The sequence below is a fragment of the Hippocampus zosterae genome, chromosome 14, assembly GCF_025434085.1.
Source record: "Hippocampus zosterae strain Florida chromosome 14, ASM2543408v3, whole genome shotgun sequence".
Taxonomy (NCBI): Eukaryota; Metazoa; Chordata; class Actinopteri; order Syngnathiformes; family Syngnathidae; genus Hippocampus; species Hippocampus zosterae.
Genome location: NC_067464.1, coordinates 8,278,309 through 8,294,007, shown reverse-complemented (window position 1 = coordinate 8,294,007; position 15,699 = coordinate 8,278,309). Strand labels below are relative to the sequence as shown.

The 15,699-nt window shown below is 42.8% G+C and overlaps 1 protein-coding gene across 2 annotated transcripts in view; it reads right to left on the bottom strand.

The window, feature by feature from the left end:
* The window catches only part of btbd7 (BTB (POZ) domain containing 7), a 24,424-nt gene extending 8,725 nt beyond the window's left edge, over positions 1-15,699 (bottom strand). The window contains exons 1-4 of one of the 2 annotated variants that reach the window (XM_052086807.1): positions 15,318-15,698; positions 9,221-9,458; positions 4,903-6,039; positions 121-329 (exon numbers count right to left, since the gene is read on the bottom strand). In XM_052086807.1, the coding sequence (XP_051942767.1) occupies positions 121-329; positions 4,903-6,039; positions 9,221-9,302 (1,428 nt within the window). In that variant the 5' untranslated portion in view covers positions 9,303-9,458; positions 15,318-15,698. Of the gene's footprint in view, positions 1-120; positions 330-4,902; positions 6,040-9,220; positions 9,459-15,317 lie in introns of both variants that reach the window. The other variant, XM_052086808.1, reaches the window with a different exon arrangement.

The following is a 15,699-nucleotide window of genomic DNA, read 5'->3' as shown; positions in this document are numbered from 1 at the left end:
GTGTTGGTGCTGCCCACTCTCCGCCTCTCAACAGAACTTTGAATGCATTGGCCAAAATTTGAGGCAGCTGTAAAAGAAGATAAAACAGACGGCGGCACCGGCACGGCTCAGCTTGCTCACCTGTAGGTAGTCTGACTGGATTGCGCTGAGAAAGTGCTCCTTGCTGAGCTCATAGAGAACATCGGAGGTGACAACTTGGCTGAACTCCTCGCAGAGGAAGTGCATGGCCTGCCTGTGTACCCACTTGGAGCCATAGGGTTGCGAGCTCCACTTGAGGATGGGCACCAGTGAGTCGAGAGACAAGCTTTCCACGATAATATCCTCACAGCCTGCGGGGCGACAATGTGAGAAGAAAGCCAGTGAGACAGGTTTTGACATTCAACAAATTCAAAGCTATGATTCAAGATGATTTTCACAAAAAGCATTTGAATACGGAAAGCCATTCGCAAGGCACACGTCACCATTTTCCCCCTCTCACATTCACACACTCAGGGAGTCTCTTTCAACTAACCTCCACATTCTCCTTGCTGTTTCTTAAATCAGAGCACATACCAGAACAGCAGGCAGTGGTTTTAACTCAGCAACACGACGACCCGCAGAAATGCCTTGAGAGCTTGATTTTGCCTTTTCTTAAAACATCATGAATAAACATGGTTGCCTGAGTAAATGTGTGCATGGATGAAACATACATCGAGGAGGGGGGAAAGCGTGTGCACACACACATTTTGATTTGATGACATTTCCAGAGGTGATCTTAAAATGGCACACATGATGGTAGGCCACTGATGTCAAAAACGACAATGGACAAAAGTATTGTTGATAATGTCTAATCCATTATTTTTAGGGAGTTAAAAAAGTGGAATGTGCACTTGCTTGTAAAATCCTCCATAACAAACACATTTAAGAGAAAATAATTCACTGGTACTTCTCACCCAAAATGTCCCAATTACGTGAGTTGAGATTTTTGGTTAAGAGTGGGCATTTGAAATTTCCACTCATTGATGGCTAAGAATTTTGGCCCATTCGAGCACTTGGTGGATATTTTTAACATAAACTTGTCAGCCAAGTGGAGTATGGTTCCCCGAGTAGAAGACAGAACTAAAGAGTCAAAGGGAACGTTGAGAAATGTTGACGTTAATATCGTTTTAACTGTAATTTGACCAGATATTCTATGTGAATTCACACAAAAACACTCCCCAAAATGTTGAATTTTTCCAACAGTGGGGGCCATGGGGGCAGGGAAAAAAAACATCCCACGCAATTTCTCCAGAACACAGTGCGTTCTTCAACATTTTTTGGTGCCTTGTAATCAGGTTGAAGTAACCAACCGCAATTGGCATTTTCAAAGAAAATGTTTGTACCCGATTCAGAACAATTATCAACATCGCAAATATCAAGCAAAAAAAAAAAAAAAAAAACACCGGAGGTTAAGTTATGGGGATCATCGTGACGTAGTGGTTAACAATGCTGTCACAGGCGAGTATTTCCGAGTTTAAAAACGGCCTCAGGCCTTCCTGTGTGGCGTTTGCAAGCTCTCCACCATGCTTGGGAGGATATTATCCAGGAACTCTGGTTTCTTCTTGCATTCCAAACATAAATTGACTAAATTGTTCACTAAGGATGCCAAAATATTACATTAGGCACTGTTCAAATAGTGACGGCCAAATTATTTGAGGCAAAATATGTAGTCTTGAAATGCAAACACCTTGGAGGTTTATCGGTTTGCTGGGGGGGAGGGGGGGTATGTTTGACTTTGAAAGTTCTTCTGTATTTTTTTTCCCCTTTCAGTTCTTGTGCAATACTGTACTTTTGTCCCCGTAGTATACCTATGCTTTAAGTTCTCCAGGGACACACATTTGAAATGTATTTCTAAATAAAAATAAAAACCCTCAGCCATCTATTCAAATGCAAATTGAATGGATAAGCTGTAGCGCTTAAGGAGTCTTTCGTTTTATCAGCAAGTTACAGTAACAGATGTTTAGAAGGAAGGGGGGAAAACCCAGAATAGTTTGGAAAAGCAAAACAATAAGCAATGGCACGTTGCCTTTTCATCGGCGATAAACTAAATGACTGTTCTAGGTTCCCCGCCAGCTGCGTCTCCATCTTTGACAGTGTTCTCTGCCGTCTATCTTCTTCTGTCGTTGAGCTCTGTGCGTCCTTGGCCACGCATGCACAAAAGTAAACACTTGAAGGCAACAGCTTTGCTTCACAGTCACCCATTCAAATTCAGAGCAGCCTCCTATCTAAAGAGACAGCGCTTTTATTATGAGCTGGAAATTAAAATTTGCTGTTTTAGTCCATGTGAACTCTCCACAGTTGGTAACCCTACACAATTGTTGTACAATTGAGCCACTTCGATGGATGAAACCTTACTTATTATGCAGCGCCCCATGTGAGTGGAGCCTCCAACGGCTAAAAATCACTTTAAATGCAAACCACAGCTGACGGCTTGTAAACAAGCCCGTGGATGTAAATCATGTGCGTGGATCACTCCAGCAATGGCGCTTTGAATGAATCAGGCTGCAACCACAAGCAAGAGGCTCGATGGTCAGCGAGGGCGAAGGAAAGCGTAGAACAAAACCGCACTACTTTTCTCTGCAGGGCACTTGAAAAATTAATAAGGCTTTTAATATTGCCTGATAGCTAGTTGAGGTGGAAATCATAAAGGGACAGATGTCTGAAGGATAAAGACGAATGATGACGTTGGGCTTCTGCAGAAACACCTCCGTGCCGCTGGCTCTCACAGTCAGCATCGGGATGCCAATGAGGAGCACGGGATGACGATGACAGCGTGAGAGATGAGAGGATATTCTTCTCATCTGCCTCCTGAAATAAAGTTCTGTGCTGCCTCCTTAAGAGACCTGTGGTCCACTGAAACCTCCAACTGCTTCGGCCTGGTTTAACAGCCAAAGTACGTATTCCTTTTTACGTAAACTGCCCGGCCTGACATTTGTCACTATGGCATCTGGCAGAGCAAAAAAAAAAAAAGGCTACATCAGCACACCTTCAGTGACAGTCCCCTTTCACTCCAAAACCTTCAAGTTCTCACATCCACACATAGCAGTTATGGGCGAAGACACATATGCAGCACCCATTCCATAGGCGTTTTTGTTGTCGTTATTGTTTTAATCTTTTGCTCTTGTACTCTTGAGTGTCTTTGCATAACGTCGGTCAACTTCATCATAGGCCTGTTGCTTTAAGTATTCCCTATGCTGAAGGTGGGTTAAAGTTTGCATCGAGGCACTTTTCCTAAGCATTTTTAGGATTGGAACAACCTTTCATCCATGTACATCCTGGTCACTTTCCTCAGAAAGGAATGTACTCAAGAAAAAATACAGAATTCTAAAGAGGCTCACAGAGGTTTTGGTTGATGGCGATTTTTTTTTTTTTTGTAACTTGCTGAAACCTTACAGACTTGTCAGTCCTCTAACAAAATAACAGTTCTCAGTATCCATCAGCAAGATTGCAGTGTATAATTTGTAGAGCACATTGAGCTGAAGCCGAGTGTAAATTTTAAGTCGGACTTCTGATTGCTCTTGATAGCTTTGTAAAGCCATAGCACAGTGGATGCAGTCCAATCCAAGCTGCCACTCAGCAATGTAATAATTCTGACACTGACTCGATAGACAACAGCTGAGGAGAAAGTTGGAGCGTAATGGAGAAAGTCAGAATCACGCTCTTGCCCTGTCAGCTGCCACCATTCGTTTTATAGTCAAGCCACAGATAGCAAAGGCATTTAAAATGACATCTTACAGCATTCGGGCTATTGGGAGAGTTGTGGAATTTCAATTTGAGAATAACAGGAAGCTGCGAAGCAGACAAGACTGACAACTTGGACAGGATGACAGCAGATGAACCTCAACTATCGCACCGCATTCTTCACTGAAATTTCATGGGAACAGATTAGTGCCGCACAGCTCAGTGGGGGGGAGGGGAGGCAAGATAAAAATACCCCTTGAATTGACGGAACTGTGTTGGATGGCACCATTTGCTTGCTCTCTGGCAAAGCTGTCAGAGTGACAGCGACAGCACATCTCCAGGGCGAGAGCTGGTGTGTGATCAGCTGACTGCGTTTGTTTACATCACACCACTCGTCGACAGATTTGAGAAAACTCTGTTTTTAAAATATTTCACCCAGGCATAAATGAGCTTGTAGAGCCCATTATGCAAGAAGTTACATTGCCTTCACAGCTTCTACTTAAAAAGACAAATTTAGCTTCCACTCCCAAGATAAAAAAAAAGCTGTCATGTCATTTCGACGATCTGTAATAGCTGTGGTACTGTTGCAATATTAATTTGCACCAAAGACAGGAGTTGAAATAAGGCAATAAATATAGTGCATTGGATAACAGGTGAGGAATCACCTCAAATGACTTTTCTCAATGTGAAGGAGCTGAGGTGGAAGCTGTCTTGGGGAGGAAGACATAAAATTTGCCAGAGCACGGACGGATTTTCATGCTGAATAGAAGACTATAAAGTAAAGCAATGAAATCTTGTGTATTGTATGACCACAAAATACCACATTAATACCCACGCAATGAGGCAATTCTTAAAGCCTATATTCTTCATTCGGTTGCAAGCTGCTGCAAGTTGAACACCTTTGACCTTAGATGGCAAGCTGTACAGCAGTCTGGGCAGCAGAAGTCATACTTGGAATATTTTAACATGTGATTAATTTGCCTTGAGGGGTGGAATATTAACTGGAGTGGAAGAACCCCTGAATGCATGCATGATTGAGATACCAATAAAAGTTAGGCCAGAGAGCTATTTTTTTAACAAAACAGTTAAGATGAAATACTGCAAACACATGATTCTAACTCATGAGTGGTTAATGACATATTGATTTAACCATGCATTATTAATTTGTGTATGTGGGCTGTTAATGGGATCATTATGACTTACCCTGTGCCAGCATACTGAACTCCAGGAATAAAGCGATATGGTAGAGCTCCATGGCTTCTTCCGTGCGCGTGCTGGCTCCCCGGCCCCCTGACACCAAGGCTTGGACCTCCCCAAGGCTGCCTGCCGAGGGGCTACCACGCAGAACCAGTCCCAGCTCCACCACGTCTGTGTACATGCAGTGGAGAATCACCTGCACATATTTGCGCGGCATGATGGATTCGTCGAGCACAATACGGGTCGGAGTCTGCAGTGTGCGCTCGGTCATTTCCTCTCCTGTACGTATGCGCCTCTGCAAGAGGTTTCTAAAGAAAGGGGAGCGTGCAGAAAGGATAGCCTTATGAGCTCGAAGATCCTCATCCGGGGTGCCTGGCCCTCCACCGCCTCCTGAGACGGCAGCTGGCGCTCCAGGGCCTCGCTCATTGAAACTCTCGACCATTTCAAAGTCTGAAGAGAAACTCAAGAGGGCATCATAGTAGCACATGTAGTCAAACAAGCCCTTCATATCTGCTTCTAGGGAATTGGGTGTGCCAAACTCCTCGCTGAGCTGCACCAGCACGTCCACATTCTGCAGCCTCGAATCCTCTGCGCTGCTCACGCCAAACTCTCCCGTGTACAAGTAGTGCAGCAGTGTGGAAAACATGGGTACATCGATGCCTGCTGTCTCAATATCCATGTGGACTTCCGCTCCGTAGCCGGGGGATGAGGACAGCAGAGTCTTGAAGAAGGGGCAGCGAGCAGCCAAAATGGCCCGATGCGCTGGGAAACAAGTCCCTTGGAAGATGAGGTCCACGTCAGTGCAGTACTTATGCTGATAAAGGGCAGCCAGATCCCGAGGCAAACTTGGTGCCTCAGCCCGCGCAAGGCTGGCCTGGAAGCTCAGCTCCTTGAGGGCCGCCGTACCTTCGTATTCCTCCACCAGGGCGTTCGTGTCTCGGACGTCCCACCCGGACAGCAGCTCACGCATCTGCCGGGCATGATCTGCCGAGCGACTGGACTTTCTCCGTTTGATGAACCGCCGTTTGAGGGTGGCCAACCCAAGGCTTTTCTTCTTCCTGTCGGCGGGCCGCTCATGGCCATGTTCCAGGCTGTAAAGCTTCGACTCCCACGCGTATCCCTGCTGCGAGTAGGATGAGGTCCCTAGAAGGAACACACAACCAAATCCACTTGAGCTTCAGTTTACACTCGACATATAATACCAAACAGTGAATCTGAGGTGCATTTTTGGATTAAAGATGACACATCAAAAAGTTGGCTTCACAGTACAGAGGTACTGGGTTCGATTCCAGCTCCGGCCTCCCTGTGTGGAGTTTGCATGTTCTCCCCGGGCCTGCGTGGGTTTTCTCCGGGTGCTCCGGTTTCCTCCCACGTTCCAAAAATATGCATGGCAGGCTGATTGACCACGCTAAAAAATTGTCCTTAGGTGTGAGTGTGCATGGTTGTTCGTTTCTGTGTGCCCTGCGATTGGCTGGCAACCGATTCAGGGTGTCCCCCGCCTACTGCCCGAAGACAGCTGGGATAGGCTCCAGCACCCCTGCGACCCTAGTGAGGATCAAGCGGCTCAGAAGATGAGAGAGAGAGACATCAAACAGCAATTTTTTTGCTCTGAAGTTAGAAAGGCAGTCGTGCATCACCTTTTGACTCCTTACTGTTGTTAAAACAAAAATACATCTTTGAAGCATTTATATATTTTCGAGTCAGAGATGACATTTCATGAAAAATGTCACACGATCCACAAGGTGAAATTCAAGGTCAACCTACAGGTACAGTACAAATGTAAAATTACTAAAATATGCACCTATCTTCTAAAGGATTGACACAATAGTTACTGAGGTATAAGGGTTCAAAAGAAGATGGCAATGCCCCTTTTTTGCCGAACGTAGTAAAATTCAGTGGCCCGTAGCTCCCAAATCCCAGCAAGTTTCATTGAAATCAAAATCAACTTGATTAAACCCACTGGGTGATTTGCCATGGAATGCCCCGAAATTATGTTATTTGCAGAAAATATAATGACGGGCACTTTCACCTCTGTGTAAAACTCTGCCAATAGTTTGAATGATGCATCATCGGTGCTCAATTGGACTGATAATTGTAGTTCTCAAGAGAGGGGACTTGTATGTCTCAGGAAGCTCTGCCACGGAGATCCTCTTTTCCTATCCTCTTATCAATATCAATCAGTATAAGACAAAGAGTAATAACTAGAATGCAAAGAATCATCTGTAAGCCAGACAAGCCTCAGTGAGCAACTTCATTGAATACTAAACAGGGTTTTCCTGACGTGAACCTCAGCAGGATCGAGCCGAGCCAAAAAATGCAGGCCTGAGGCAAAAGGGGATTTCAGCATTGCACAATTACAATGATAATGGGTTCTTTCTTAATTGTCAGCAGGGACCTCAAACGCAACATAAGACACACATCAAAAAGTCCCTTCTAAATAGCAATTGTCATTGTGTGATGGCCCAAACAAGCAAGACTTCAAAGTCGAGAACCTCATTTCCACAGTGGTCGAGTTTGGTTTAACACTGTAGTAAAGATGGGAATGACAAACTCTGATGTGGTTGGCGTTTCAATTACAGTGTGTATTTTTTTTTGTTATTATGTTACTATGACTTCAAGATGGCGCCGTGAGAGTGGATGCCTTTACAGCAGCTACTATACTTTTTGTTCTTCTACTTTCTTCCTTTCATAACTTTGCTGCTGTAAATTGGGAATGTTTCCATTGTGAGGTGAATAAAAGGTTTCCTTATTATTATAGGCAACATGGAAAATATGGTGACTTTAAAATGTAACATTACCAGTAGGTCGAACAAAAAAAAAAAAAAAAAAAAAAAAAAAGAGGAATACACCACAGTAAACACAAGACAACATCGTGCACTTGAGTGTTGGTTGCTCTGGGCATTCCCATGTTGCCATTTGCATGGATTGTTATGATTGTCCACTGCATGCGTGCATAGCACCCTTCTTGAGTGAGTATATCGTAGTGGAAATGTGGTTCATGATGAGATCATGATGAAAATGCTAAAAATGTTTTCACATACTTTTATCGACTACAACCTCTGGTAAAAATGATGGCATCACTGCTCCTGAAGGATTTAAAGGTTTTCTATATTGCAAGATGCATGATCATGTCGAAAAATGATATAATTGTCCAGCACCTTTTTGATTGATGTCAGAAAAGTGTGGGAAAACCGAGATGTAATCGTCCATTTATCGAAGATAGAAAGACTGTCATGCCCCTGGGCCTTTACGACATGTAGCCGCATATCATTAATGACTGTGGAAATTTGACGCTTCACTTTTACATCCATCCCATTTTGGTCATGTATTTTTTTTACAACTGAAAATTAGAAGATGAGTCCTTTTTTTTTTAACTCAGAATTGAGTACCGGTAATTTTTCCCCCCTTTACTTAATATAAATGGAATGACCAGCAATTTTCTTTGTTGCTTTTGTTTAGTGATTCTTAAAGCTGGAAGGGTGAAATTTTCAATTTAAAAAAGAGCTGTGTGTGTGTGTGTGTGTGTGTGTGTGTGTGTGTGTGTGTGTGATTTGCCTTTTTTCATCCAAAACTACACTTTTAAATGATCCTCATCCAGAAGTAATGATTGCATATTTTTAAATCAGAGTCTGTGTGTTGCTTGGCGGAAACACGGCTTGAGTGGAGTCTAACAAAATGAAATAAAAGTAAAGTTACTCTCAGTACATCTTTTGTAAATGGAAGGAGAAAGGAGGTCATTGAGAATATTAATGTTTACAAGAGAAATACTATGCAATGACCTAAAGCAGGATACTACAAACTATAACCATGAACTGGTGGTCATGGCAGAAATGTGAAGTTCTCATCCATCATTGAATCTTATTTAGTTGAACAACTCCGACGACAAGGATAATCCAGGATCTTGGGGAACATTTGACAGCTGGCGGCGGAAAATTAAAACAATGGTCTTTGTCTGAGGGAATCAGGTTACATGTGTGGTTATAGTTGTAAATGGGTTAGTAGCAATCCTGAATTATTTAAAAGAGATGGGGATCATGTGGCATATTCAAGTATGTATTAAAAAATATTGATCGAAAAAAACGCATCGACTATAAAACGAATGTTTTAACACTGAAAATGGAGCAAAGCAACCAAATTCAAACAGCCAGCAAATGTTACAAGTTGAAAAACCTGACTATATCCGTTACCATTGTTTCCTAGGGGAAGAATAGTTGTGAAATACGAAGCCAACCACCATCCCAGAACCCATTGTGTTAGACCAATAATGTTCCGCTGCATGCAGAAACTGTACTGAAAAATTTTACAGTATGCGCATTATATTTACCAATAAAGGTCTGCTGCGTCTGTGCATTGGCTCCTATACGCGGGGAGCATGAGTGCGGATAGCTGGATCCATTGGCACCCATTCTCACGTCTTTTCACTTGCTACGTGGGGGTCCCCCCTCTTGCTGAGTCATTCTGCTCAGGCGATGGCACTCCCTTCAGTCCTCAGTCACGTGTCCGACACGGATCCTCTGAAGAGTTCCCAAAGCCCTGGGCCCCGCCTGCCATGTCTAAAACATCTGAAAGAAGGAAGACGAGAGAGGAGAAAGAAGTGAGCAAGACGCTTTCATCCATGAAGATGATTTAATTTAAAAAGGAGCAGAGTCAACACACAGGCAGGGAGAACAACAAAATGAGCTGACAGTTGGAAGAGATAAGGGATACAATTGTCAATGTTCAAGGGGACATTTAGTATTATCTTTCATCCCCTTTCAGCTGCATTGATCTATTTAAATGCTAAAATTAGTGATTAAAAAGGTCTTTAAAAGACATGATGACCTCAACATAAGTGTTGCAAAGAGAGTCAATAATGCACGAAAAGACCTGATCCAAGCATTAGAAATCATCAAAAATAAATAAAAAAGCATCATTATAACAAAACCAGAAACCATTTGCAATTTACTAATTATGCAATTAGCAATAGTACAATTTAGTTTTGCATGTGTGGCGTCTTCTGGTTTGTTGGGCGGTTAAAAAAAAAAAAAAGGGATTACCTTAATCAGAATCAGACATTTCCCTCAAAGCACGTTATCCCATTTCTCGACAGTAGACATTCAACAACGAACAAGTAAGACAGACAGCTGGTATAGCATTAATATGGTTTGTATCTATTAGGGCTTTTCTGAAAAGCATTTTTTAAATCAATAATAACAGCAGACTGGGGTCAGTGTTATTGGACATTGCAAAATAGTTCCTAGGTTGTACGCTGTGTACCATTGTGTAGTCTACACATATTAAAATAAAATAATAATTAATAAATAAATAAATCACTCTTTTATAAATAAACAGACAAGGTCTCAGAATACTGCCATTACCGGTAATTTCAATTGTTTTAAAGAACAAAACTCGATCTTGTGATACAACATGTTGTATGTAGATATAGAATTACCCATTTCAGGATATAATTTTTCACCCAGAGCACACACACTTCTACCTGGCTGCTAACTATTGTCATCTGCGAAATGCTATTTTTACTGCGAGGCTCAATTACCAGTCGCTTAATACCTCCAAAGACTGCTGCTTCAATTCTAAAGGCATTTGCAACAGCTGTGACGTTGCCCAAGTATACTTCATTACAAACATAATTACTGTCAACAGACAGCAATTAAGGATTCCGCAATGAGATCACATCGAGAACCGGACTGATAGAGGATGTGTTTTATCTCAGTTTTATTCTCCACTGTGTCAGCACCTGTGGAGTAGCGAGACGCCCAACACGTCCGGAGCGTACCGCTGGGGACGGTGTACACTCTTTGATTCCTTTATTCCTTCACACGATTCAACATGCAGTCACAGTGGAAGGCTATGACAAAAACATCGATTGATCTTTATTTCATCAGGCTGCTTGAAATATCTTCAGAGGGAATACATTGGACAAAATTAGAAACTGAATTTGAATATGGAGATGCGGAAGCCCGTGAGATAAACATATTGTTTACAAAAGCGTGTGTGTGTGGGTGGGTGGGGGGGGGGGGGGTCCTCAAAGGAGGATAAAACAAATCAACCGAACCAACAACTGAAATACATTCAACACTGCCATCTTTAACTCACACGAACGAGTGAAGCAAATTTAATTTGCACTGCAGTGCAGAAGAAATGTTCGAGCGCCGTCGAACGCAGCGACTGTTCTTCACAAGAGCTGGCTCACACCATTAAACAAAAAGCGGCCCCCTGACATGTTCTATCAAGATGAGAATTAGGACGCTTTTCCCGCGTTGAAGACTGAAACAGTGTTGTGGCCACGCTGAGCCTTGACACAGAGCGACGCAAGGGCAGTGCCGTAGAAGAGCAGAGGCGTTGCGGGTAGGCAAAGCTGGACCACACGCCCCTAATGAAAGGTGACAGCAGACATTCCCTGCCCCCTCCACACATCTCCCGATACACACATGGACATGTGCAACCTTTTTAGGCACTCACCTTGCTGCACTCCTCTGAATTCTTTCAATAAAAATGAGCCAATCCCCCGAGTGAACAATTCCAACAAAAATAAATGCTACAAGGACACGACTGATGTATTATTTAAATGGGAGTCAAATGACTATCAATCATTCATGTGGATTTCCCTAACTAGACCAAGAGGTATTTTCCGGGTCTTCTTCCTCATCTAAAATTACCCCAAAAATTCAGCAGGAATTAGGATTTCAAATTAGACTTGATGCAGGTAATCCCCTTTTGACCATTTGAATTAAATACATAACCACAGTAGAATGATCCTGAGCTCATCCATCCATCCATTTTCTATACCGCTTATCCTCACCCAGAGCCTACAGTGCTATGAAATACTCGTTCGTAGTTGCCCTTTTCCGTATTTCTGTGTTTTTTGCGTATTTATCACATACAAAATGTTTCAGTTCATTCAACCGATTTTAATATGACACAGAGACTACCCAAGGAAATATAAAATGCAGTTTCTAAATACTAGTTTAATTTAAGGCACACAAAAAAACATTAAAAACCAAACTGTGACTAATGACAGTTTTGGGAAAACTGAATTCAATTTCATAGGCAACACATTTGTTGAATCCACATATCACATAAATTGAATCTGTCAGACAAAGTGTAGTAGGCTTCACCTGTGCAATAATGATGCCGTCGAATCAGCTTCTTGACCTGCCACAACTGCGAGGCGGTATGGATCATCACAACATTCGCAACGTGCATATACACTAGCAAACCTGCACCGCTCAGGGAGATACGGATTTAAGCAACTATTCTGCTCAACAAACACTGGCATGGTAAAATGAGTTTATAACATGCCAAGAGATTTTCCAATCCCATTAGAAATAACAATGATTTCGTTGTTCATTGTCGCCGTATTCGATCAAGGAATTCCAGTCAAATTCCCATCCCTAATGATGGGACACTTGAAATGAAAGGATTGTCAACGACATTTGATTCAAGCAGAACAGATTATGCATCTATAGGCCATATTTGCCAATTAGGTCAGACAGGACACCAGTGAATTGGGCCATCTGACTGATGGCAGGCTCTGTCATCATAAGAGCTACAGGAAACGGAGGGAATTAGAAGCGGCTAGAATAAACACACACACACACACACACACACAGACGCACACACGCACGCACACAGACAAGAGAGCGTAGCAAATGCGGTGTGTCCAGAGCGATGACTCATGGTGGGCAGCCAGTGGATTACATTGGGTCAAGCACCGCTAGACTTGCGGATAGTGTCATCTGATTTCCATTCAAACTGCAGGCTGGAACTGATGATATTCTGTCATTCTGATGGGTATTGTTTTGCATTTGTCCTTGGTGTGTCATTCATAAAGGTAACCCGATGTCATCTCTACAAGGAGAGACAAGTCAAGTGACACAATTATTTGGGCCCAATTGAAATGAGACAGGGTAGCATAAACAGAAACTCAACACAGAGAATTGCATCTCTCGCATCAAAACGCCAGGCCACTTCCAAATGCGGATCAAAATCTGATCTGAATTGATTTAATGTGTGTCAATGTTGTTGCACCAGGGTTAAAGCACTTTTTATTTTATTTTGTTAACAAGATTTTTTTTTTCAATTTTAGTTCCGGTTCGTTTTCACGCAACTCTAAATTTGAACTTGAGGCGTGATTCCAATCTAAGGGTATGTGATTCCACGTGGATTTTTCATTGGTGAATTGTGCCACTTGAGAGCAAAATTTTAGAATGCTCTCACTTGAACATTGTAGTGTACCGTCCAGCCTTGAACAACAGGAAAAGCCTTACTCAAATTACCTGACTGTAAGCCAATGTCCTGGTAATGAAAGACACTTCCAAAAAACAATGCATACTTCTTTAATGGCACCAGTCATCCTTAGTCCTCGCTGCACAATAAAAATATTTCAGTCGGGCCAAAGTCTGACTCTTTCAAACGCTCCGCGGCAAGTACTTGCAAGCGAACACAGGCTTTTATGCCTGCCATAGACTTCTGAGCATGTCATTCCAATGATGACACGTCATTTTAGGGCCCTAAATTGCTGACTCAAAAGCTTAACCTGGTCAAAAGGAGAAGCTCCATGTTGACATGCGATTTAAAATCACCTTTCCGCCCCTCAACAAACACTCACTCTACTTTATCCTCCAATACATGCTGAATGTTGAGCATAGTCGCGGGATTATCCAGTGTGTGTGTGCTCTAGGAACGAGGCCACTTTACATAGATGACAGCAACAGTTGCACATTCAGCAGAGGTTGACACAACTATGGAAATAATTGTTCACGACGACGGCGGAAAAGGGGCTTCAAATCTGTTGGCATCGTGGGCCACATCGTAGTAATGGGAGCTATCAGGGGGCTGGCCGGTTATACCACAAATGTATAATCACTGGGGGTGGAACACCGCACTAAAAATAACAGTTCGGTACATACCTTAGTTTTTTTTTTAGTTCACTTTTTGGGTCACAATAGTTGCGTTAAGGGAAGAAATGTAAAACTGCTTTTATCTTGTGTTTACAAGAACACGCCATAATTAGAATGAAATAACAGATTTTCTTCTGGCGAGCGGGCAAAAGAAAAAACGGGCCAGATCTATTTGGTTTTATTAAGGAGCTACCCATAAACAGAAAAGTGTCTCAAGAAATGTGTATGTCCACACAAAGATACTGAAACATTGTAGTACCGCATACGGCATATGCCAGACTAAAGTGGTGTTGTAATAATGCCACAAGAGGTCACAAAAACCAGAGAATAAAGGGCATGTGGATTAAACATACTCACAATAATAGTGGGGAATTCTTAGCACGCAAGAAAGAAAACATTTGTGTGAACTGAAAACGAGGTAGAATTTCTGCTTTGGAAAGAAAACCGAAAACACCGCCAAGGTGAACAACACAGTGATCCCCCATTCTTATTTGTGATGTTGGTGGATTTACCATGTCAGTATCTCAGGAAAGATACACACATGGTAACACAAGGGCAGCATTGTCAAATTCACTCACTCTGGAACCTGTTTACAAAAATGATCGTATGTGGGCTTCTAAAATGCTGGTGCTGCGTGGACAGAATATAGAAAGTAGAAATGATTTTTTTTTTTTTACATGCAGATATACTTAATCCATTTCATTGTGGACATGGCATAGGTTTGTGGCTTCAACGACTTTACTTCACACTTTAGTTCCTTGCTCAATATTGTCTGCCTGAGAACCAGAACCGCAGAAAATTGCACAGAGGGCCAGATCTGGCCCCAAGGCCTTAGGTTTTACACCTCGTCATTAGCAGGACAACAAAGTCACATTATTTAAAAGAGAAAACGTGGATGCTAAAATAAATAATTGATAACGTGATATGGCAGTTGTAAAAAAACACCCAACAAAACCTAACATTATAATATAGCAATAAACTGTTATCTGCAGCAATCAGATTATAAACTGTCGTGTTAAAACAGCCCACGTTTCAGGCAACGCAGAGCAACACGTAGCCTGATCCTCAAAGTATAAATTTGCTTCGATAAAGCTAAATTGACCACAAAGGGATTTCAATGAATTATAGTGGAAGTATACAAAATCCACTGGTTCGCTGTGGCTTTGTTAGCTTAACGTCAACGCCGAGCTAGGATCGCTTGGTGGGCTACTGTGAGGCTGAGGACAGGAGGAGGATGGGGGGGGGGGGGGGGTGTCAAGGGGGGCGCCATGGGTTCTGAGCCGAATCCTCGTTTTAAAAGTGCTTTAACGGTAACAAGTCAAACGTCCCAAGTCGGCAGCTGGTTCGAATTCGAAAGAATTGTGCAGAAACGAAAGAGAGAACTCCCGCGGACCACAGCCGTGTTATTAGTAGCCAATCTCGACTCGAGCAGGAGGCTAAAGGTAAGCTATCGACTCCGCTCCTCACAAACAGCATTTGATAAAGCGCCATGTAACCGTTACAAGACAAATAAGGTGTTACCAGAATGGGTGGTAGTCGTTGGTGGCTGCTATCTTTGTCTTCGTCTCGCCTCTTACTAAAAATGCAGCACTCCCGACACAAGTTGTCCCTGGCAGAGGAAGAGAAAAAAATCTGCAGCTCAACACCTTCTTTTTCCAACTCCACTCGTTACGCACGACTCGACGTCAACGTCCGCTTTTCATCGCCAGAGAGCGGCTACGGTTCCACTTAGAACGACTTTCGGGTCAAGTGCCAACAATAGCCGGGACGAATAAATAATCTTGGATGGTTTCGTTCTCAGTTTTGGCACCGTTTTTCCTTCGTAGTAGCTCAACGCCTTCTTGGGTGGTTGTTATGGCCCAGTGCTGCCCATTTTTAAGCTCGCACACAACATCTAATAAGG